Source organism: Ambystoma mexicanum, chromosome 1q (genome assembly GCF_040938575.1).
Source record: "Ambystoma mexicanum isolate Mex_15411 chromosome 1q, UKY_AmexF1_1, whole genome shotgun sequence".
Classification (NCBI taxonomy): Eukaryota; Metazoa; Chordata; class Amphibia; order Caudata; family Ambystomatidae; genus Ambystoma; species Ambystoma mexicanum.
The window spans coordinates 390,467,787-390,491,898 of record NC_090922.1 but is presented as its reverse complement, the minus strand read 5'-3'; the positions used below and the strand labels follow the sequence as shown (position 1 = coordinate 390,491,898).

The window sequence follows — 24,112 nt, the reverse complement described above, 5'->3', positions numbered from 1 at the left end:
TCCAGATGGCCAGGACACGACCATCGCTATAGGATCGAGTTCGTGGGGGTGGACCAGTGAGGGAGGATCAACTGGATGGGGGGGTCCTCAGGGAGTGGGACACTGACGGGTGAGACAAGGTATCCCCCTTCATATGACCCCTTTTCCCCTCCTCTCACGTAGGACATTCTAAACCACTGCACACCCCTTTTCCGACACACACACTTTTGCACAACACAAAGGACAATGGACTAACTCCAGAGGCATTTACCTGACGTGTTCCAATGCAAGGGTTGGGCAATTGATCAGAATTGCACACACCTGACGGCCTTTTCCCTTCCCTAGAGGGATAAAAGGTGAAGCCAGAGAGCACATTAAGAGCAGGGCAGACAGCACGACAAGATGGCTAATCAGGTGCGGCAGTTCAAGAGAAGGAGAAAGGTGGCAGGAATCGAGAGGGTGACGTGTCCTTGCCCTTTTCAACCCTGGCCTGCGGAACCTTCGTGGAAGGGAGCCTAAGACCGTGAAAAATAGCACGAGTGTCTTGAACCAAGTTTAATTAACTGTGTAAAGAACTGTAAGAGTGTTAGAGGGAGGCCAGCTGCAGAGGGAAAACCGGCACCACGTGGGTGCCAATTCAAGAAACTCTGGTCGATCCCCATCTGAGCGAAACTACGGGTACCAGAATGCCATAGGAGAGTCGCTGGAAGAGGTCTAAGTGGTCATACAGGAGGTCTAGTAAAATCCCAGTAAAATCAAAAGACCTTGATCTATATCAGTGTGAAAGCAAGGGAAACGAATCCCGCCATATGAGAAAGCAAGAGAAGTGAATCCCGCAAATGCCAGCGAATGTGAAGTTGCGAAGAGTGAACCCGGCGGAGGGATGTCCACTCAATCTGTTTAAAAAGACATTAAGATTTGTGAAAGAGGGGTGAAGCCAACACCTGAGTATCGCAAGTCAAGAGGGGTCCGAGCCCGACCGAGGGAGATCCAGGGGTGAAGCTACCATCCGAACTTGAAATAAGGCAAGAACTGACAAGTAAATTGTGGCATGAAATAAGTAAGAGGGGTCAGCACCCAGAAGAGGGGGACTCAGGGGTGAAGGCATCACCCTACGTGAAACTGTAGGAAGCAATTGAGAAGGGTCAGCGCCCAGAAGAGGGGCACCAAGGGGTGAACCCATCACCCAGTGAACATTTGTTAAAGGAACTTTATTTTGGAACCAGAGTCCCTCAAAAGCAAGAAACCCTACCTATCCAGGATCTTGATGCCATTGAAGAACTTTCCAGGGATTTGCGCCCAGAAGAGGTGAATCCCGGGGTGAAAGTTGTCACCCAATGCCCATGGAAAAGTGACTGTGTATTTGTTTTGTTAGTTGAATACGTCAGGTCCTCGAAGGCAAGAGACTTTCAATAAAGCGAGACTTGGCCATCGACGGTCCTGAGAGCTGCCATTAGAACTGTTGTCTTGTGCTGGAGAAACCCAAGACTGTACTGTGCTCCAAGCTCCCATCTTACCTTTTTGTATTAGTAGTGAGGTTTGTCAATAGGTTTCTTAGTCTAGGCCCTTTTTATATTGACACAACGCTACTAGAACTGCCTTATTTTTCATTTGATGGGCAATGCTTTTCCAACATGCCTCCAGAATTCATTGTTCAATAAACACCCTTGAACTGTGATCACTAGTGTCTGTCTTACTTGTTGTCACCATGACTATCTCACACCTGTAATAGTTTTTGGTTTGGAAAATCTGATCACACCATTCCAAGTTGGGTGGCCCAGTAAAAAAGTGCAGGTATTCACAGATACCAGCACTTTACTGCACCGCCCGACTACGGGTTTAACGGTGGCTCCAGCAAGCCAGGTGCCCTACCGGCAAACAAAGTCCCCATTACCGGCACCAGCAGGGCAAATCCCCACATGGACTCCTATAGGACTCCATGAATGGGGATTTACTCTGTCCCTCCGGCACTCGTAATCCTGCAGCAATGCCTCCAGATCGAGTGCCGGAAATGGTAACAGTCTTTGCCGGTATCCTGGCATGTTTATTGCCAGGATAACAGCATGGTTGTAATGGGGCCTGTGCCTTTTTTTTAAAAGTCTGTCTGCAGTGGGTTCTGTGCTGGAGTGAAACATCGCTCCTCTCCCGAACTGTACGTGCGTCCCTTGCGCATCTTGTACAATTGCAGAAAGCAGAAACATTTTACAAGAAAAAAAAGATAGTTTCCCCAGCTCTGTATACCTCCAGGGTCTCCAAATTAGAGTACCAATTTTCAAGTCAATTATTTTACTACACATTATTTTTAGGATATGGAAAAGAAGTGGCCATTCCCAAAGGGGGGCATTGTTAGGCAAATACAAATACTCCAAAACAGATATAAATATGTAGTCTGCACGTATAGCAGATGTTTTGGACTTATTTAAAATGGAAGACTAGCTGAGGGGTAACTCAAAATTTGGCTTGGTAACAAAATGATGATAAGCCACATGGGTGCGCTTTGAAGCTGGAGGAGTCTGACATTAAGTTCGATAATAATAATAATTTTCACCTAGTCATTTATGCACCATTAAAATAATAATTCTTACCTTGAAGTTCTTCTTCAGATAAAGCAGCGAAAATATTAGAGCTCCTTACGACACTGCTCTACTGGTATCACTGACCAGAGCATATCCATGAAGCTATGTACTTAGAATCACGGGGGCTGTGTGCCTGCTGTTTCCTTTATTTAATTAGTATTTTTACTTTCCTTGGGCTGGTGGGACTAACTAGCCTTAAGACAAGCATCATTTTGGTGCAACCCCGACTTGCTGTGACTTTCCAAGCCTGCAGAATCCCAATGCCAGGAGACCCCTGACCATCATTGAGTGCATTGTCTTCGGAAATGCAAATCCAGCCAAAACTTAGTGGGCTTCCAGAGGACCCTACAGAAGCAGGATGTCTTCATCCAGAGTGCCCTGACCAGAGTCCAGGACCGAGGGATCAAGTAACTTCCAAACAGAGCTGTTCGTTCTTCTTTGGCGCTGAGAAAAAGGTGCCAAAACCATAAAAGGCTGCTGAATCCAGGAGAATCCACTGCTGCAGAGCCCTTCTCTCGGGTGCTGCTGCAGAACCCGCCAGACATCCTCCCTTTCGTCCCCACAACCAAGGACCAGGAACAAGGATCTACTACACAACAACAGGAAGGCATCCCGCTGGAACCAATTCTTCAATTCTCAGGTACTGTAGGGCTTGTGCTACATCTACATTTTGCCATTTGTGGTGCTTCTTAGCATGGGGAGTACTATTTTAAACCCTTTTGAGTTGACCTCAACTCACCTGCACTGGCCTCCCAGCTTGTGCATCTTCAAGGTGGCTCCTCTTGAGCTTCTGTGATGGTCTACTGAACTACTATTTTAAAACATTATTCTAAGAAGAGTGCATCAGAACCTTGAACTGGCCCATTGACTTTGGCTGACCTGGCTCCTAAAGGCTCCTCTTTCGAACCTACTGGCTTTGGCAGTGCTTGATCCCTTACAGGGTTTAATTGTTGAACACTATTATTGCTGGGATAAAAGACTGCCTACATCCCGCTGGGAGAATCTAACTGTTTTACTACTTACAAAGTATGTTCTGATCTGACTAAGTTTTCCCTCCTTGAAACTCAATATTGTAATGATGATCACAAATAAGTGCTAATACTGACCTCAAATGATGTCACTCAGTTTGCTGGGATATGTTTAGCATAAGAAAGGTTAATCACCTAATGTATTGCTCTTGTTGAACTGAATCCTAAGTTTGATATTAATGTTACTATTAGTTGCTGTATTTTAAAAACCGTCTAATTATCCTTGTGTGTATATATAAATATGTATACTATAACTTCAAGTGTGCAAGTATTTACTTGGATACCTATATTTACTAGTTTCATTGTACAGTTCTACAGCTCACATTACCCCTCTTACGATAAACGTGGCTGTTCAGTCACTGTACCAACTTGTGTAGTACAGGCCTATATTGAAAGTTGGGTTACCTAATACCAAGAGATAAGTCTTGTTAAATCCCACAGCAGTGGGACTCTACAAATTCGTACCTAACAGGTGGTCTATGTTGAGGCAGCCTGCGTGTCAAATCCTTCCTTAAGGAATCCTCTAAAGTAGGAGGTTAAGACCATGCAGCGATATGCCCTTATGGTTTGTGCTCTGGAGTCTGTACATTTGAAGTTGTGTTGGACTATGAGTTTGGCGCTGCATAACTGCATTATATGAGTGGGCGCACCAGTGTGCACAAGTATTCCATTCCTTTAACCTCTCAGACTTTATAAATGATGCAGGGTGTCTTGAATTGGATGAAATGTTCCACTGGGCGCCAATGCCGCTCCTTTAACATTGGGCTGACGTTTTCCAGCTTCTTCAGGTTTAGACACAGCCTTGATGCCTGATTTGGAATCCTATGTGGCTTCTGTATCTGCTTCGTTGGCGCCCCTATTCAAACTCAGTTGTAGGGGTCCAATCGGACAATTGCTTGTGAGTCATAGCATGCTCAGTGGCAAACCCAAAAGCGACGATAGAGTGTCAGCGCTGATGTCAGCCTATTTACCTATGGGGAAGAATCTTCTTCTCATATTCGGTCAACAATAGCTAGTTTTCAAAATCGAATCGATCCCTTCAGAGCTCTGCTTGGACTATCCACGAAAATGGTACGGATCTCATGGTTCAATTGTTCAAGAGTCGAGCTAATAACATATGGACTTCTTCCAGGCATGCTGCTCCGATTCCAAGCCTTCTCATCCATTCATTTGTAACCCGTCACTCCATATTCCATGGACACTTGTTGACCTTACCTATAGAACCCTTGCAGATAAGCAGCGCACTGACCATTTGTATTCCTTAAAATGAGGCAAATCTTCCCAAACCAGAAATAGGGAGTAAAAATGAATCCAACAAAAAGAAGGAAACAGCGAATGATGGGATTCTACCTGCCCTGCTACCATTCACACAGCTCCACTGACATGTCTGGATTAGTGGTACCGGCAGAGCAGTGCCACATGAAGCAGCTCTACTATTATTACTGCCCGAGCTGAAGACGAACTTAAAGGTAAAAATGCAGCTACCAATTTGAATGAATTACTAGGTGCAAAGAAGACTTCATTACAAAACAATACCACTTTAGAGCTCTCTTCTGGAAAATAGCCTCAATGGGAATGGGAACTGCTTTTTTAGTCCCTAAAAAATTGTTTTACTCTGAAAAATAGGGAGTAAATTGCCTCTTCAAGATCATATCTGTATCCCTGTATCTATTTAAAGTTTGTCTATGGCTCTATCAGAGCCTTGGCGGTATCCTGGTGGTAATTCACCTGGATACCGGCAACGCAATTAGCGTTACCGCTACTTGGTTCGACGCTTTCAGTGACGGATCACTAGTAGTGGTGCAGCGGTTAAGTTCCCATTCCCCACTGGGTCCATTAGACCCAATGGGGTTGGGGGAGCTATTAGCGCCGGCGCAATTAGGACCACGATAATAGCGCAGAAAACCGGGCAGAAAGCAGAGTAGTACACCTCCAGCAAAAAGTTCCAGGGAAAACTCCAAACATTCTGCCCAACTCATGATTTGGCCAGCCCTTAAATGCGGCAGTAATAGCGTTACCGTCGCATTTAAGGGCTGAGGCCAAACTCGTGATGAGGCCCTATGTGTGAATAATAATAAGAACAATATGGGTTCACCTCTTTCCTCAATATAGCTTGAATTTAATGCAATGAAAACATGTTCCCTCTTACCTTTGAAATTAGGGTTCAGGAGGTCCTTGCGGTTAGGACACTGCAGCACATTCCCGTATACTAAGTCCAGGGCACACAGCAAAAGGTGATAGGAATTGACCAAATCGTCACTGATCCTTGGAAAGTTACCTGCAAAAGGTACAAGGCAAGCCATCAAACAGAAAGTTATAAACTGAACACAATTATTTTAAGTATTTGTAAGAAAATGTTAATGGACGGTCAATACAGAGATTCTGAAACCTACTTGCTGACAAGAATAACAAGCTCAAGGACTTGCTTGCAATGACACGCACGTAATGACATACTAGGGCAGGCTTCATTTACTACTCTAACTCCAGTGCTGGAATATTTGAGAAAGTGTTGGATGGTTGCCAAGAAAACATTAGGAATACATATTTTTTCAAGAACGGCACTTATTCTGTCAATATTATCACCGACAAAAATAAAATCTGGTCACATACATGACTTCAAACAGAGGTACACATGGGAGGGATGATGAGACACTGATTCTGCTAAAGGAATCTCACAAATGATAACAAGCCTGGAGGCACCGAAAACAATGCGACCGCTCTGCTTTTCTATAGCACTGCAGATATTATTCTCCAGTGGCAATAAAGAGGCGAGGGAGGGGCGATACAGAAGAGTCCCCAAACAATGTTCTGAGATGTCAGCTTGTTCCGGTATGATTTGCAGGCGCCGGAAAAAAGATGCTCTGGCGCCAGAAAAAAGATGCTCCCCATTCCCATTCGGCCCCATAGGGCTGAATGGGGAGGTCGGAAGCACCGGCATAACGGTTTATAACGGTGCCGGTGCATCCGACATGCTGTGATCGCGGGTGCCGCCCGGCCCGCCAGACACTGCGAGCTTACCAGTACCGTAGTTCCCAGACCGGCAAACTTATAATGAGGCCCATGATCTCTAACCCCTCCTGCTAGTATCCCTGCCTCTCCCATCTCCTTCCTAAGAAATCTCGCCAGGGGTTCCAATGCCATTGAAAACAAAATCGGTGAGATGGGACACCCTTGTCTTGTCCCTCTGCTCAACGCCCACTGCAACGAAATCCAAGTATTCGTTTTTACCCTAGCCACCAGCCCGCTGTATAGCAATCATAACCATCGGCAGATATATTCGAAGGCCCTAAGTACTCTATATAGCCAGGCCCACTCAAACGAGTCAAAAGCTTTCATTGAATCAAAAGATGCCAATTCCATTTCCATCCCCGAATTTTTGACCTGGTCCACCACATGATGTAACCGGCTCAGATTCACTGGTGTATTCCGTCCTCCTATGAACCTGCATTGGTACGGGTGCACCAGAATTGGAGCCACTTTGGATAGTGTGGCGGCTAAGATCTTCCCCAGGACTTTCACGTCGACATTGAGTAATGAGATTGGGCGCTAGGACGTACAATCTAAAGGATCTTTACCCCCTTCAATAGGATCATTATCACTGCATTGATTCAGGGAGAATCCCAGTCTGATAGGCCTCCCCATACACTTTTCTAAGGTGGGGGATCACCAATGCAATAGAATTCGACCGGAAACCCATCGCTCAGGGGGTTCTGCCTTTCCTCATCGCCTGCAGTGCATAGTTTATATCTGTTTCCTCAATAGGTCCCTCCAGCCCTTCCCGCATCTCCCCCTCCAGAACTGGTAGCTGCACCAAGTCCAGTAATTCATCTGCCTCTGTCTCAGAATAGCCACCCTTGCTATTATATAGGGATTGATAGAATATCCGGAATGTCTTATTAATCCCCTCCTGGGTGCTGGTAAAGTCTCCCGATGCCTGTCTGACCTGTGTGATAGTGCTGCATGGCTGCTCCCGACAGATCAAACAAGGCAGCAGCCGTCCCGCCTTATTCCCCTCCCCGTGAATCTGTGCAACCCGCCTGCTCCGATCAAAAAGTGACAGCGAAGCCCGTCTATCGCAATGAGAAGCTAGTGTTTCTGCCAGTATCTCACCCACCTGCTTTGCGTCACCAAGTCATTGTCCAGTGTCGCTACCACCATTTCGGTCTCCCTGAGCTAAGCTTGTAGGACAAACAGAATCACAGTCACCTTGGAGATACATACCCCGCAGTTTGTTGCGTTGAAGGTCTCCCCCAGAGTCCCAGCGGATGCCATCAAGCCCTAATTGATCTAAAAAAATCTCACTATTTCTTCACATAGTTTGCCCTCAAACTCCACATCCTCCAGCGACTCAGCGGTTAACCGCCATAGCCTTACCAGTGGATATCGGTGTAACCCCTTCAGCTACGTCACCAGGGCTGAATGGTCCAAAAATAATTCTCGCCAGATATTCCACATTGTCAAAGGAATTAAAATCTTCTGCCCCTATTAATATATAATCCAGCCATGAATAGATTTTATGGACCCCATAGAAAAAAAAGAGTATCCTACCTCTTGTCCATGCGACTCTCGCCATAATTTCACCAGGTCATGGTCTCTCATGGTCTCTCATGACCACTCTCAAGGACATCGCTGCTTGATGCTCAGAGTGGTTAGGTTTCCTTGTGCTATCCAAATGTGCATCCAGGAGACAGTTAAACCCCCCCGCCCCAAATAAACAGGCCCTACATGTGCCCGGCCGCCAGGCTCACCACCGATGGGAAGTAGTCCTTATCGTCAATGTTTGGTGTATAGGAGTTATTCATTACACAGATGTGCCTCCCTTCCAGTGCCCCCACAAGCAGCACTGTCCTTCCCACATCATCTGTTAGAACCTTGTCCACCTGAATTGGGACCCCTGCAGCCAACTAGATCAGACCTACACTGGCATACGACGAGTACAATGTCCCTACCACTACCCTCCAAGCCCCTATCATCTCCTAAGTGAATCCAAGTACTTTTGTACCATATGTGTTTCCTGGAGCATAACCAGTTGGACCACGTGCCCTTTCAAAAATCCCCTTACCTGCTAGCATTTCAACCGTTTACCTAACCATGAACATTCCAAGAACATTCCAAGTCCCGGTCTTCAGCCCGTCTCCCCCCATGGTAGAAATCCCTTGCTACTCCCACCTCTAAGTGGCACCCACACTATTCCTGAACGTACACCATGATCTACACTTTCCACTAGAACATACAACCGTAAAGAATGAACTCCCATATTCCAACTATTCACCCCGATCCCCCTCCCCCCCAACCATAACCATATCTGCGCACCACTGCCTAACCGTTCCCAGGGTCCTGAAACCTGGCAAATGTAAGTACAGATCGCCAGGTCAGATGGCGATCAGAATCGTGCGATGCAGAAGAATGCCCTCAACACAAGCAGTGGCCTTCGGGGCTAATTACGAAACTCCGCGCAGCCGAGCACGGCAGCATTATGGGGCGTCTAATGTAAGGATCATTAAGGACGCTCCCTCTCTTTCTAGAGGCAACGAGGCACCGTGCCAGGCCCTTGATATAGATGAAAGGGATGGGCTTAGAATACTCCTCTGCAGCTGGCTGTGGCAAACGCAAGGCATAATCATACCTTCACTCAACAGAGCCTGTCGCAGCCTCCTCGCAGCCCACGTCTCCAGCCTGTCCGATTATCCATGGCCAGAGTCTGTCCTCCTTACCTAGAACCTGTCAAATGCTTTGGGAGTGTTTCACTTTTCAATGGCGATGCTAACAGAAGGCTGAAAATCAGTTGGGGAGGAGGCGGCGGGGCGGGGGTGGGGGGTGTATGGCTGATCCTAACAAACTGTCACTGTACCTGAAATGGGAGTAAAGTTAACTCCTGAGAGTGGGCATGGACTTCAAGATCTAACGCATATCACCCTTGTTGCTGTTTTCAAAAGTTAACAGCTATAGCCTCGCCTTCCCACCTTTCATTCACCCAGTAGAGACCATGCAGGGGTTTTGGGGAGAGCCCATAAATAGCCGCACAACTTTTTTGACGTGTGGTGATTTTGGGCAGGATGAAGCAACAAATAATTGAAGACACATTTGTGGCTCTCTGCTGAGACACACAATGAGTAATAATTCGGCAGAATACAACTCCTTTCTCCAAGCTAAGGAAAGCATTAAACAATTATGAATAAATGTGCAGCACACTATTCCTTACTCCGGGCCGAGCAAGTTCGACGGTGCAGACAAAAAAGTGGTGGCAATTGTGTTACCGCCAGAAATAGTGGTAGCAACAGAGTTACTGGCTTCTTTCCCACATTATACATTTGGAGGTAAAGTGGAGGATTTATCTTCAGCAACAAGCCAGGGTTAATACCTCCACTTTACCCCAAAAATCTGCAGTTACTGCACTTCAAATCCGCAAAAAAACACATGTCCAAAAATGGGGAATTACCACCACTTGTAATCCCGTGGTAGACCCCTGGCACCAAGTGGCAGTAACCGCAATAAAGTTTGCCGGTTATTTGGCAGATTTACTGTCGAAAAACCACCAAACTCGTAATGAGGCCCATGAATCATAGATTTACAAACTTACAAGTGTGTTCCCCAATCAGCCTCCTTTCACACAATGGAAAGGCCTTGATAATGCTCTATGGGTCAGAGACAATGGCGGGAAAGAAACACCACAGTAAGATAAATAGCTGCATTCTCCTCACTAAGTGCGAGAGTTGAGGCTGGGCAGGGTCGGATACTAACTTTGAAGACATTCAACTCCTTTCTATTGCTCCTGAATTGATTCACAAAATGAAGACTATTCCTGTAGCAAACGGCCTCTTTCTCCAAGACGTGAGTTCAATGAACCAATAAGGTATGCATGCTGTAAACTGAACAGTAGTTCCTCAAAGCTCCCCCCTGTTCAGTAGTACAATGGCTCGGATAATCTCCTAAGCAAGGACCAGAGGCAGGTAAAAGGGACAGAAAAGTCACAGTAATTCTGTAACCGCCACTTTACCGCAGCATTGCTGCACTGCTAGTTTGGTGGTATTGTGGAAAATTTACCTCGAGCAAAAAGCTTGAGGTAAATCTTCCAACTTATTGCCAAAAAAACAGCAGAATTAACTGTGATGGAATTATGCTGAAATTCCAATGGAGTCCTATGGAGTCCAAAAAGGGAAATGACGCCACTCTACCAGCACTTGTAATCCCTTGGTAAATCAATGGGATCAAGTGGTGGCAACAGGGTTCGAGTTTGGTGGCAATTCAGCAGATTTACCACCACGTTCATAATGAGGCCTCAAGTGTTTTTTTCCATGCAAAGGATTAGAAAGGCACAACACAAACATACACACCGCTGATTTCTCTGGATTCGGAAATGAAAGGAGGCTTGGTGGGGAATGAAAATAAGGAATAGCTCCATAGGCACCTACCAATAGTGGCTTTGGGCTGAGTCAGGACATAAAATGAGGAATCCCTTCATAGCCCACTAACTACTTTACAGTGGTTGTGGGCTGAGTCGGGTAAAGAGGGATAACTCTGATCACAAGGTCTCTATGAGAAATAACTGTGCTTTACACAGTTCCTTGCTATCAGCTCATAAGACAATAAGCAATGAATGTTGCAACCTTGAAAAAGGATGGAGCATGGTTACACCTCCACAAATGATCAGATGAAAGCAGAACAGGAATAAAATAGCAAACCAACGTGCAGTATCCATACATATATGTGCACAAACCTCACCAAAAGCATTGCTGTGCCACTAAGCTAAGCCATGCACCACCATTCTGCCAACCCAAAAAAATCACGTCAATTATTGAACTTTTAGTATATGTCACAGTCAGGGGTTCAACAGACAACTCAAAGTCAAAATACTGGTTCATTTTCTCCATTGGATACAACAAAAAACAGGGGATTAGGTTTGATCGTGTCGAGCCCATGGGTTGAGGTTCTGGAAAAGTGACAAATGGCACATCTTTACTAAGGACCATGCTTTACAGTCTGTCTCTCTCCCCCGATCAAATGTTCTTCCCAGAGTTGGCCGGTAACCCCAGCGGTATTACCGTCGGAGCTATTAGCGCTACCGCCAAACCCCAGGGCGCCATTAGTGCGGGATCACAGGTTTGGCGCAACGGTAAATTCCCTCCCCATTGGGCCCATTAAGGAATTCCCCATTCCCATGGGGGAATGTTCGGCACTATTACCGCCGGCGTTCATCGCAGCGGATTTGCCCCCAGCTCAGAGCTGGGGGTAAATCCGCCAAGCCCATGATTTGGCGGACCCTTACATGTGGTGGTAATAGCGTCACCGCCGCATTTAAGGGTTACCGCCAAACTCGTGCTGAGGCAGATAGTCCTTTTGGTTTTTAAGTACCACACATTTCTTTTTTGGCACAATGCAGAGTCTGTTTGTGCTTGGGTGGGTCTTGCAAGGTTGTCGCATTGGTTTGCTCAGACTTCTGGAATACTTTCCACCACCACCCCCGGGCCGTAGGTCGCCTTGATGAGAGTCGCACTTCAGAATGTTTTGCTAGTGACGAACCCCGATTAGCAAGATTCTTGAGAGAAGCTGAAGACTTTAGCTGCCAGCGACAGACCCTTCACCGCTTTATGATCGTGCTTAGAGTTGGGGTTTTGTGGACTTTCCCTCTCTTTGTAACTTCCCTCCATTCTTCTCCTCCTTATTCCATCCGGCTTCCTCCCTTCTTAATGTTTCTTCCTGCCTGTTTCTCCAACTTTCTTTGTTCGTACATTCCTTCTCTTCCTCTAGGAGGCTCTGGCCTCATTGCCATTGTGCCACGCAGCTCGTTCCTTCACCTTAACTCTCATCCTTTTGCTCCTTTTTGACTCCAAACTCACTTTGACAAGTTCTAGTTTCTCTACTCCTCTTTCAATCTTTTCCTCCTTCCAACCATTCTGCTTAACCTGCTCTGCCTTGTCTCTCTCTCACTCTCTTATCCTTCTTTCACCATTAGTGCCTTTGCCACCTCCTTATGTCTTCTCCCTCTACCCAACTCTTGCTCCCTTTCTTCTTTTCCCTCTCTTCCACTCTTATATGTCTCACTTCACCTCTGAACATTTCTCCTGTCTCCACTCTTAACCTCTACAACTCAGCGCTACAATCTCCCTCCTTTGCTCCAACCTCTTCCAACCACTGCTCTTTTCGCCTCATCATCTTCTGTACATTTCTCCCCCCACTCTTTTACCTATACCCATTCCTTTCTCCTACCTCTGCTCCTTTCTTTCTCTCTCTCACCTCCCCTCTTCTCTACACCATCACTCCTCTTTCTGCCTCCTTTGCTTTTCCCCCTATGCTCTTCTCTCCTCCTCAGTTCCCCTTCCTCCTTTGCCTCGCTCTCTCTCTTTCACTTAGTCTGTCTACCTCCTCACCTCACCGCCATACTCTGAACACCTCTTTGCGCTCCATACTCCCGTCTCCCACCGAGTCCAGACCTGGTCCCCCATTATCCATGCAGGTCTGAAGGAGTGGGTTCCTCTACTGAATCCATCTATACATCTGTGATTGCAGTGTGGGTGTGCTATGGAATCGGTCAATGCTTATTTGAACTACAGAATCGGCAGGTGAGAATACTGTTAGTGGCCCACCTCACAACTCCACTAGCCAATGTATTAAAGTCTTTGGGTGTCATCTTTGCTTTAATTTCTAAGCAGTGGATGTTAGCTGGTCTCCAGGTAAGCATCGTACTGGGCATTTTTATGCATTAAAATCTTGTAAATAATACACCTTTTATCTTTCTATGTGTGCCATTTACGCACCAGTTGAGAGCAGAGTGCAATGCAAAGGGCAAGCGACTTGATGGAAACCAGAACACCTCTTTTGGTTTTTATCTGCAGATGAAATTGCAGATCACGTTGTAAGTGATTTCAACCCAGCACTCCACCTAAGTCAATGCCTAGCGTGTGATGCACATTTAGAACCCTTAATTATATATTTTTGTCTATAAGTTCTTTTATTTCTGAATGATGTACCCTTACATCACGCCCCTCTCTTTGAATCCCACCCCCCACCCCGGTCTCACTGAACCAGGAAGCAGGCTGTTTTGCAAAGTTAAAAGGTTTATTTTTATGAATATGAACAATATATATATATATCACACTATTTAATATGTATACAATAATCACCATTGGGTGATATCACAACAATCAACAATCTCTTTAATCAGAATGAGTATGGATAAGGAAAATAATGCAGCATGGAATAATACTCAATATGGATAGGAAAACAATGCAGCATGGAATAATTCTTGATGTGGGTTCAATCAAATGCAATGTCACTCTTTCCCCCTGCGCACTACTCAATTCCCCCCAATATACACTATAAAGAGATTGAAGGAGAGAACACAGGTTTCAGGAATAAACACTTAACAAATACAGTCTCAATCCCAATTCCCCCCAGCAAGCATAGAGAGAAGCAGGAATGATTTCAAAACAGGTCAAATGCTTTTGAATGTGGCTTGTAATGAATGGGAAAAACACTGAAAAATGACTTTAATTCTCTAGATTGGATTCAAAACTAGTGGGAGCCGCTTTGTATAATCTCAGATAAACACTAGCAATGAGGATTGAATAACTAGCAGAATGAAAACTGAATTATGAGGTCAGATGCAAAGAATAGCTGTTTTACACGTAATGAAATTGGCCCAAATGCAAATTTGCTGCAAACATTTCCGCGTGTGAGAAATGCGATTGCAGGAAATCTATAGTGAGTTGGAAAGCTGAGGATGTTAGCTTCAATTTGACACTTACATTTTCATTTCTAGCATGCACGGTTCAGAAGTTATGAAGGTTTTAGTAAAGGTCGATTTTTCTCAGAAAGAGTCAAGATGTTCAAATGAAAGTTGCGCTTTTGAATTTACAAACAAGAATTTTCCTTACACTAGGGAGGCTATGAAGATGCAAGATACCCAACGGGACAGCCATCAGAACAGCGGCGCCTCTGCTCTGACTTTGCCCGCCAAGACACTTGTCTTTCTTCAGCAAATATATTAGCGCAAAGATGATATTATCACTATAATTAACAAAGGACTATATGGATGAGGGAAAGATTTAGAAAAGACAAAAGAGATTCTACAATGCAGTTCTGGATGGGATAGAATGGATTGGATAAAATTACTTAAGGATAAGAGATTTGCTATGGACAATTCTATGCTATAGATACTCACAACTATGGTTTTGAATAGGCCCGTCAAAGATCTGGTCAAAGGTTTTGGACTGGAATTCTGCTAGCCCACCGGACAGGATTCAGGCACCCGGTTTTGCACTCAGCACAGCACTCTGGTCTCTGCACTGCCTCTGAACTTAATCTGACGGGTTGGTTCTGGGTTACAGCTACCTGGTTACAGCTCCGCTCTACTGGTATGGATCTCTGGTTTCTAGCAAAAGTTCTTGGCAAGAAGCAGAAACAGCACAGCCAGGCTGTTCAATTTTTGGTGTGCCCCTTGGAAGTCTGGGGTTAAAATCAAGTTTCAAGGTTTTAAAGGCCAAGCTGAGAAGGGTTCAGCTTTGGAATTGTGCCTTCTCTGCTTTCAAAGTTCTGGAGTCTTGGATCTGGGTTCCTCCTGCAGAGCGCTTCGCCAGTTAATCAGTTGATGGGTGAACCTGTCTGTCTATAGGTCCTAAACTGTCCCTGTTTATGCATTTCCCAAAGGGTGGGTAGGCTGAATTATACTAGGCACACCCTATAGGAATCCTATTGGTTTAAGTATTTCCCCTCTCCTGATTTGAAAAGGAAATCTAGTGTCATAGTGAAGCTGTATTTTACAACTCAGGGAGTCCCTCCCATTTGTTTCTGTACAGTGTATCTATTTTTTACATAAATCATATTTACAATATCACGAACTTGCTAATAATACATATTCACATTACAGATTTAGTAAAGCACGTATCCGTCCGAGTCCCAACTCAGTGAGAGCTTCGGTTCCAATTTTACAGTTTTTCGCACTTTTGGTTGGGTACCCAGTGTCAGATCTGTCCACATTTTTCTACATACATGTGCATGACATCTGGGCATAATCCTGTAAACTTTCATATTCCTAGCATTATCACAATTGCGACAACATCCAAATTTCGGTAGTCTTGTCTCTGAACATCGCACAGAGTCCAGAATAGTTTCAAACGGTGAGCAGCATTTTCATATTAACAACCTCTAATTTACAGATTTGTACACATTTTTCACAGTTTTCTATGAGTCTTTTTCAAAAAGATATTTTCTTGTAATCTAAGATAGACAAATCTGTCTGGTCCCGCCTCCATAGTTTGCGGGGCCAGAGCAGTCCCAGGCTCTCTTCCTGCTGGCAGTTGGTTTCTGTTGACACCCGAATTTGCATTTCCTTTCAGTCCAGGAAGCCTATTGTCTCTCTCCCAGAGAAGCAGAGCAAACCCCCTCCTCCTTTCATTAGCATCTAAATGATAGTTCATGGGCAGAGAGCAAAAGGAAGGCACCCTTTGTTGGAGCAAACTGTGGAATGTGCCTTTGAAGTCCAGTGTGGTAGGCCTCAGTTCACTATAAATTACTTTGTTCAAAATTGTCTTTTGCTAAATAAACTTTAAATTATCCACAAATATACACCCAAATTTCTTAATTCCAGTCTTTTTAAAACAGAGATTGAATTGTAGCAATCTATATTGCCTTTGATGGAAAGTCTCTTCTTTTCCACAATTTGATTTTAAGACACAAGTTTTAAACTGCCAGTATAAGTAAATGACAGCTTTGACACAGGCAGGCGGCGGTACTGCGCCCATATCTGACATATTTTCCAAGCAAGCACCCTTTTGAATGGGGACATTTTTGTGATGAAATGTGCTTCTCCTGACATTGTTCTTATGGGGAGTCCTTAGATAAGGTGATGGTTAACACCCAACAAGGATGTTGGATCTTTTCTGAGGTTAGGGAACCATGATTTTGCAATTTCAACAGCCAAGGAAAAACTGATTTTAAAGCACTTCTGGGTTTTCCTGGCAATGCAGCACTGCTTTTTCAAGTAGTTTCATTTCACTCTGTGGGCAGCCCAATGACAGGTTTTGGCAGTGTGGTCTCCTGTTTTACCACTGACATAGGCAAAATATATTTGCGGCCTATTTTTCCGGTTTCCCTTGCACACTTCTCAAAGGTTTTTAGCGCGCATTCTGTTGTTTCTGATGAAAGCAGCACAGAGTGATGTTGCAGGGCACAGCCTAGTGGGTCATAACATCCCACAAGGTAGGAGCAGTTCAGACATTTATTTCTCTGCTGCATGTACCAAGCCTGTCAGAAACCGCACAGTATGCGGAGAGGAGGAATGGTTTATTTCTGTAAAACTTCTGCTGTGTTTTGGGTCTGAAGATGCTCATGGAAATGATGCATTTCATAATGCATGCATATTTATTTTCCTAGCATTTTAGGATCATAGCAGTAATACAATAGAAAATGTAATACAATTAGGAAGTATTCTTTTAACAAACAAATGATGCTTTTTAATGAATGTTTGCTTGCATTGCACCAAAGTATTTTTCAGAGTTCCTGTGTTGTGTGCATTTATCATCAATGATAATAACTATTATGTGTTTTTTATAAAGGCCTTTTGCCAAAGCACTGTACATAGAACATATTTACATACAATTATCATCCAACAGAATTTGATACTCATTTATCGACTGCAGAAGGAAGAAAGGCTGAATTGGCCCTGCCGGGATTCCAAACTGCGACCTGCAGATCTCTCAGACATCACAGCAAGCGCTCAACCTGCTGAGCTCAATATCTTAACGGTGCATGATGCACCACAATGCATCTATGTGGTGGGTTCATACATATTATTGTGTGAGAGAAGGTTTTTCACAAAGGTAATTACTTGTTTGAAGCCAGACATCTTTACTATACAACTGTTTTATTTGTGTTCTATTCATTGTCGGGTTTAGTAATGTTCTGGCTGCCTTTAACATACTATTTACACTCTTGCTAAGGCAAATTATGTTTACTCTTATTTATTTACTAATGTACACTCTAATTATTAAGAGTGGGACATTACTTTCACCTCAAAACCTTATCTGGGGCATGGATGAGTAGGCAATGACTAGTTTAAAAGTCCATTAAACCTTAACATGCAATCCATGTTGTAAATGGTACTCTAACTGGTCAGCGGCATTAAGGCCCTTGCTAAAGGGTGAGTGGTTGCCATTACAGCAATTATAGTGGTGAAAGCTGCTTTCAAATTTACATTTAAAACATTCAAAACCTGACTCTGCAGTCAGCACAATCACTGTTACAAAACAAAAATAAAATGGTTGCTTTTGTAATTAAATGGAAACCCACTTACTTTTGTGGTAATCCTGATACGTATTTATGTAGTGCCTCATGCAGCGTTATTTAACGTCTAAGCAGTGTGACTGGTAGCGTATCACAACATTTGCATACCATTAAGTAGATCTAGTTCCAGTAAATGCAGACTTTAATCATCAGACTATTCTACCATGAAACCTCAAAGCACAGAATACAAGTCATGTTTGCTTTACTGTGTAATTGGCCAGGTTTGCCTGCTTCTTCAAAATTAAAATCAAGGCATAAAATAAGCAGTGTCGCAGAGCAATTTGCTGTGCAATTCTATAGGTTTGCTAATTAAATTGGCACTTGTGTAGCAAAGCCAGCTATCTAAGTTACCATGTTCAATTAAAGCACAGCTCACCCAGCATTCCTCTCTTGCCTTCAGAGCTCTCTCCACCCTCGATTCTCTTGTTGACTTCAAGTTCAAAGGGGCTAACTGAGAGAGAGTGCAGCAGTAATCATCCCCTTCACTCATGTGCCAAAAGGTCTGTGTGGGAGTGCTACGCACATTGGGACTCATTACAACGTAGACGGTCAGGGAATGAACGGCACCGTTCATTCTGGGCCGCCACATTACGAGGTCTGCAGCGGGCCCCGCTCTGCACGCCTGGTCAGACCAGACGTGCAGAGCGGGACCCGCTAGCAGACCAGGATGCTAACAACGGGCCCGTTGTTAGGATCCTCCCCATTCCCATTAAGCCCTATGTGGGCTCAAATGGGAATGGGGATGTACCGGGTGTGGGTCCCGCGAAAGGGAATTACGGGGCCCTCCCAGGTCAGAATGGCCCAGTAATTCCCTATTTTCGGGACCCAGACCCGATACCCGGTTTGGGGGTAGCCATGCCGCTAAAAACAGCATGGCTACCTCCAAACTTGCAATGAGGAACATTGACTTTTTCAAATAATTGAAAACCAGAAATAAATTGGGATAATACTGTTATTAAGCCAACTGTATCCTGTCTGCAAAAGACCAGTATGTGTTAGTTATTTATTTTAAAAGGCGTTCAATTCCTTTTCTAAAAATGTAATTGGTTGCATAATGCATAATTAAAGTATTGCTACTGTGCATCATCTCCATGTTTTACAGTTAAGTGTATCTAAATCTCAGTGTCAACTAGATTTCATTTTGGTGGGGAAGATGCATCATATGACGAGTGGACACTTTTGAAAATGTACATGACCGCGCAGCGAAATGCTTTGAGAGCAAACCTAGTTCTGTGGCCTGCTGGTTACATATAACTTGCAACTGGTGCTCAACCCATGAGCTGATCCCATACTCCTTGACATTCTATCTTACCATATTGCTTTATACCCGCTACCCTGAAAATGAGATGGCCGCAAAGTACAATATTCTGCCTAGTTTGCCCAGTTCTCTGCCTGCTATGCCATCCACACTGCTTAGTCTTTTACATAATGAATACACAAAGCTAACTTGATATCTACTTAAAGTAGCAATCAATAGTTTCATCCAGTATGTACATCTACAGACCCACTGCAAAACTGTACACTGTAGTTGGCCTCTAGAGCCCACTTTCCTCTATGATTATAAGACCCGACACATAAGACCCGACACACCAGCACGAATACTTATCATATATGTTGTAATATACGTCCCAATGCAATATCTGTAACAACAGTATGATATCTTGTAGTATTCATAATGTGTTATCAATCGCTTTCATGCCTGTACCATGTAACTAAGTCATTGCAAGTAACAGCGCCTCAATGCCCCTGGGCTTCTTGCGCGCTATATAAATATAAATAAATAAATAAATAAATTATGATTGCATTATATATTTGCACCTGCAGTAGAGAGAGCTGGCCAAACTGTTTTCAAAGCCTTTTATCATATCTATTTATTTCATGCAGCTAACCTTTTTACAGACACTCACCCAGGGCTCGTAAAGTATTTTCGCCCACTTGCATAGTCGTGTAGATTTTAAGAAGGGACAGTAGCATTTGCAGGGGATGTTGGAAACATTTAAATAAACTTTACTTTGTTTGCAGTAAATGTAAAAGAAAAATTACCTGTGTATGGCTGGCCTCTGGGTGGTATCAGTGTGCCAAACTAAAGTGGGTCTGTGGTGACATGCACCATTTTACAGAAAGTGGATTTAAATTTGTAGTCATCCGTTGCCAATGGGTCTAGTGCATGTCTCTTCAGTCAAGTGGGTAAACTAAGTTACTCAACTTGCAGGTCTAGTGGAATTTTTAAGAATTTGCAAGGCCTGACTTATCTCACTAATATCTTACTCCAGCAGGAACACAAAACGGCTGTATTGTTGCACATTTTATATCTTGGGTACAAGTATCCTCGGGTGGCATTAAAAACATTAGTAGTAAATTGCGAATCAAATGGGGTTGTTGTCTAATCAAGAAAAATTGTATTACCAAACTCTGCTAATCAATTTTTTAAAACTAATTTATGCCTTGAAAATATATACAGAAGAGATGTGCAGGAAAAGTGGCTTAACCTCCTGCAATATTAACATCACCTTCGGCAAAATGCTTTAGGAAATGAACCAGCTGAATAGTGTCTGGGACACGGTGCACAGATAATTTGTCGTTCTATGGCTGAATTGCTTCTAATTATGGTTTACTAACTTCCTAATACGGGAGGTTTTTCTGATTCTGGAAGCAGAGTTTGTCTTCTTATTTGAACTGGTAGCTATCCGTGCTATATTAGTTCTCTCTGCGAGGAGCTTGCACTGCAGGGGCAATTATCTGTTCCTGTTCTACGTGGGCAGTGCTCTCACTGCTAGTAATCTATTCTATTCTATGTGAGGGGAGCGTGGATCGCTTAGCCCCAGCTGGGCAAGTTCTTTGTGATGGGAATTTGGACTGCTAAAGCCTAGGCCGTTCCCTTTCTATGCAAGTCTAGCTTGCATTTGGAGCCATTCATTTACCTAATCAGTGTGGGGGTGCTTGCACAGCTCCATACCACGCAGTTTCACCTCTGTGCAAGTGGTATTTCCACTGATGGGATCAATGACTTATCTGTGCTAATCTTGTACAGTTGAAAACCACGAAATTCCTGTTCCATGTGAGGAAAGAATGATCTACTGACCCCCATGGCATTTCATTTCTATATTAGGGAGTGTGCACTCCTGCAGAATATGATGTGCCTGTTCTATGTGAGGGGAGCTTCTACTGCAGAGACCCATTCCTTATCTGTTCTGTGTGGGCATCTTCTCCCCTTGCTTTGCCTTGCATGGATTAACTCCACCTGTTCCACATGATGAAGGTTTGCATTGCTGTTGTCCTGATTTGCCTTCTCTGTGTGAGGGAAGCCTGAACGGCTCCTACTCAAGCTGACCTGTTCTGTGTGAGGGAAGCCTGAGCAGCTCCTACACACGCTGACCTATTCTGTGTGAGGGAAGCGTTAAGAAGCTTATGCTGCTGTTGAACCTATTATTTGCATGCAGGGGAAGCTCACGGTGTCAGTGCACATCTGTTCCATTTGTGAGAGGGAGCTTGTGCTTCTGCACACTGTGCTTTATCTGTTAATTATTAGAGAAATCTGCTTTTCTGTCCTGATGTCGACCACATGGTAATGATGCCCATACAGTTGACTTTTTGCACGTGTCGGCTGGATATTGCATATGTTTTACTCTCCTGTGAAGGACAAAACTAATTTCTACTCCACTGAAATCACATTTACTCGCAAAGTTTAAAAATAGGGAGTAGATATACTCCCACCTCTTATCTGGAGCACTTGATGTTAGTGCTGATCTCGTTCTCTGCCCAAGTGATTCTTACTGCTCCCAGGGTGAGAGAACATGTTTTAACATGGTCCCTGACCTCTGGGTAAGCCACGCTCACAAACTGTTGCCTTTTAGCAAACAACATGTCACTTTTAGACAACTCATGGACAGCTGTACTTGCAGCTCCACAAATTGCATGATCCAAGGATAGTTGGGAGAGATGGCAGTAATATATACGAGGCTAGGCATGGCCTGGAGGTCCAGGGGCATCCTTGTATCGCTGCCTGGACCTGCTCCACTGCTGCTCTTTTGCCATAGCGTTGTCTACATATAACAAACTTATATATCACTTTCTACAGTTTCACCCAAGCCCTTCCTTTGCTTTCTGCACCAAATTATGTAGGAGTGCCAGGTTTACAGTTTTAATAATTTCCATCCTTTTAGAGTGTTGGGAGCGGGGACGTCTTTAACATTTGATAAACATTGCTGATGACCCATTAGATCAACGCATGCTGCTGCAGCAATATCTGTAAGGGATCAGACCGAGGTGCTACACTGGAACAGCAACCATACAGGTAGTTGATGATTCATTAACATTATGGACAAAGGGAATAAAAGTCCCAGATACGTCTCCCCCTCTCCACAGAATACATCATTGACCACAAAACATTACTTACAGTGGCGGTCACACAAATGGCTCACCTCTTGCTTATCAAACAGACACCAATTGGTACAGATGTTTAATCTCATATCAGAAAAGGTGGACCTACTTGGTTTGTTTCCTCCACGCTACTAACGCTTACTTTCCAAGAAGAACTATCCTGTCCCTAAGTACAATCTCGGTCCCTAGGGAATGATGTATGTAGCGGCTTTCGATTAGGGGTTGTGGATAAACGTTTACTGTCAATTTCCTCCTTAGCACACATAATGGTGACCATCACAGTTATATACAACCTATAAATGAAGCCTCTAAGTGCTCTCCTCGCAGACCCAGACATTATTAGACAATACATTAATGATAGACAGCTATGGATAAAGATCAGCCATATTGAAGACATTACATGATAAAAACACTGATGCTAATCTAAGCATGGATAACGAGCACATAAATCAAAAACTCAGTCCCACCAAAGCTGAGTATGTGCTCCATGTCAACTCAGCTAAACAAAACCACATCCAATCATGCAGATCGGCAATGAATCTTGAAGGGTTCAAGCCAATCCTAACCCAAAGTGCCATATGACAGGGCTTTACCATCGACTACAACCTATCATTAAAACTGTACATACTCAAGCCCCCAAACAAACAAAAAACGGGCTGGCATCAACTGCTTTACAAAATGAAAACCTTTCTTCCACTCTGTGACTTCAGCCCCACCGTCCAAACACTAGTACTGTCACACCAAAAAGGGAGAATGCACTCCTAACAGTTGCCCCAGCTTCAGCCCTCACATCACTCAAAGTGGTACAGCACACCGCAGCAAGACTAACTACTGGCCTCAGGAAGTTGCAGATACCAGCACAGATAACCTTCAAAAGAGCCTGCACTACATGCAAGGCTATGGGGCTCATTGCCAGTACGCTGGTGCGTTAAAAAGAACTGGTACTTGCAGCAACTGAATAACTGCATCGCAAAACTACAAGTTTGTCCGCTAATGTGGAGATACCTCTAACACTTTGCTGGAAATATTTCCTCGATATTAACATCAAAAATTGAGTTTTTACTACGCCAAAATTACCACCCGAAGTAATTCCTCCTAAATCCAAATGGATTCTTGTGGACACCCAAAACAGGGATTAACAATGCCATTCTGCCACTTGGAATCTTGTGGATTTTTCCCACGATTACAAGTGGTGATGGGCAATGCTGCATGGGCATCCCACAAGCGGGGCAGGGTAACTGCTGTTACCATCGGCAACTGGGAAAGGGGCAGCCCCAACCTCCCCGTGCCTGCTCCTCTCCTCCCCCCAGCTACGGAGACACGCAGTCTCTGCAGCACAAAGCCACGGAAGGGTAAGTTGCTAACAGTCATCTCACCCTTCCTCCAAACAGCAAGGTGCTAAGCGCCATAAGGAAAACAACCGTCAGGCAGGGCCCAGGTTCAAAAGATCTGCCCCCACCAGGGGGCCAGACAGTCGGCTAACCGGCCAGGGGCTGCGACAACAGCAGCCCCCACCACATACACAACAAAGACCGAGGGCCTCCCTGGGTCCTATAAATATGAGCAGCATGCTCAGAGTAAACACAATCTGTTTGTGGACCCTGAACGGGGACCCAAGCAAACAGGAGGTTCACTGTTTACTCAGTGTCTTCCAAATCTTCTTGCTTCTTTAGCAATTCTTGAAGTTCGCTGTACATCGCAGCGTCTTTTTTCTTTCCTGAACATTGTACTGTTCAAAGCAATTGCATTGCAGCCTTAACGAAGGAAGAAGAGGCAACCGAACAGCCAGCGCAGACGGCGTCAATCTCAACATCTCGGCATAGAGGAAAAAGCGAGCGGCGAGCGTGTCCAAAACAAAGACGCGTGCTG

General features: G+C 44.4%; 1 protein-coding gene across 5 annotated transcripts in view; it reads right to left on the bottom strand.

Moving 5' to 3' along the window:
* Positions 1–24,112, bottom strand: part of RBL2 (RB transcriptional corepressor like 2) — a 953,306-nt gene that overhangs the window by 653,009 nt on the left and 276,185 nt on the right. For all 5 annotated transcript variants that reach the window (XM_069639547.1, XM_069639538.1, XM_069639539.1 and 2 more), the window contains exon 5: positions 5,733–5,861. In XM_069639547.1, the coding sequence (XP_069495648.1) occupies positions 5,733–5,861 (129 nt within the window). The remainder of the gene's footprint in view (positions 1–5,732; positions 5,862–24,112) is intronic.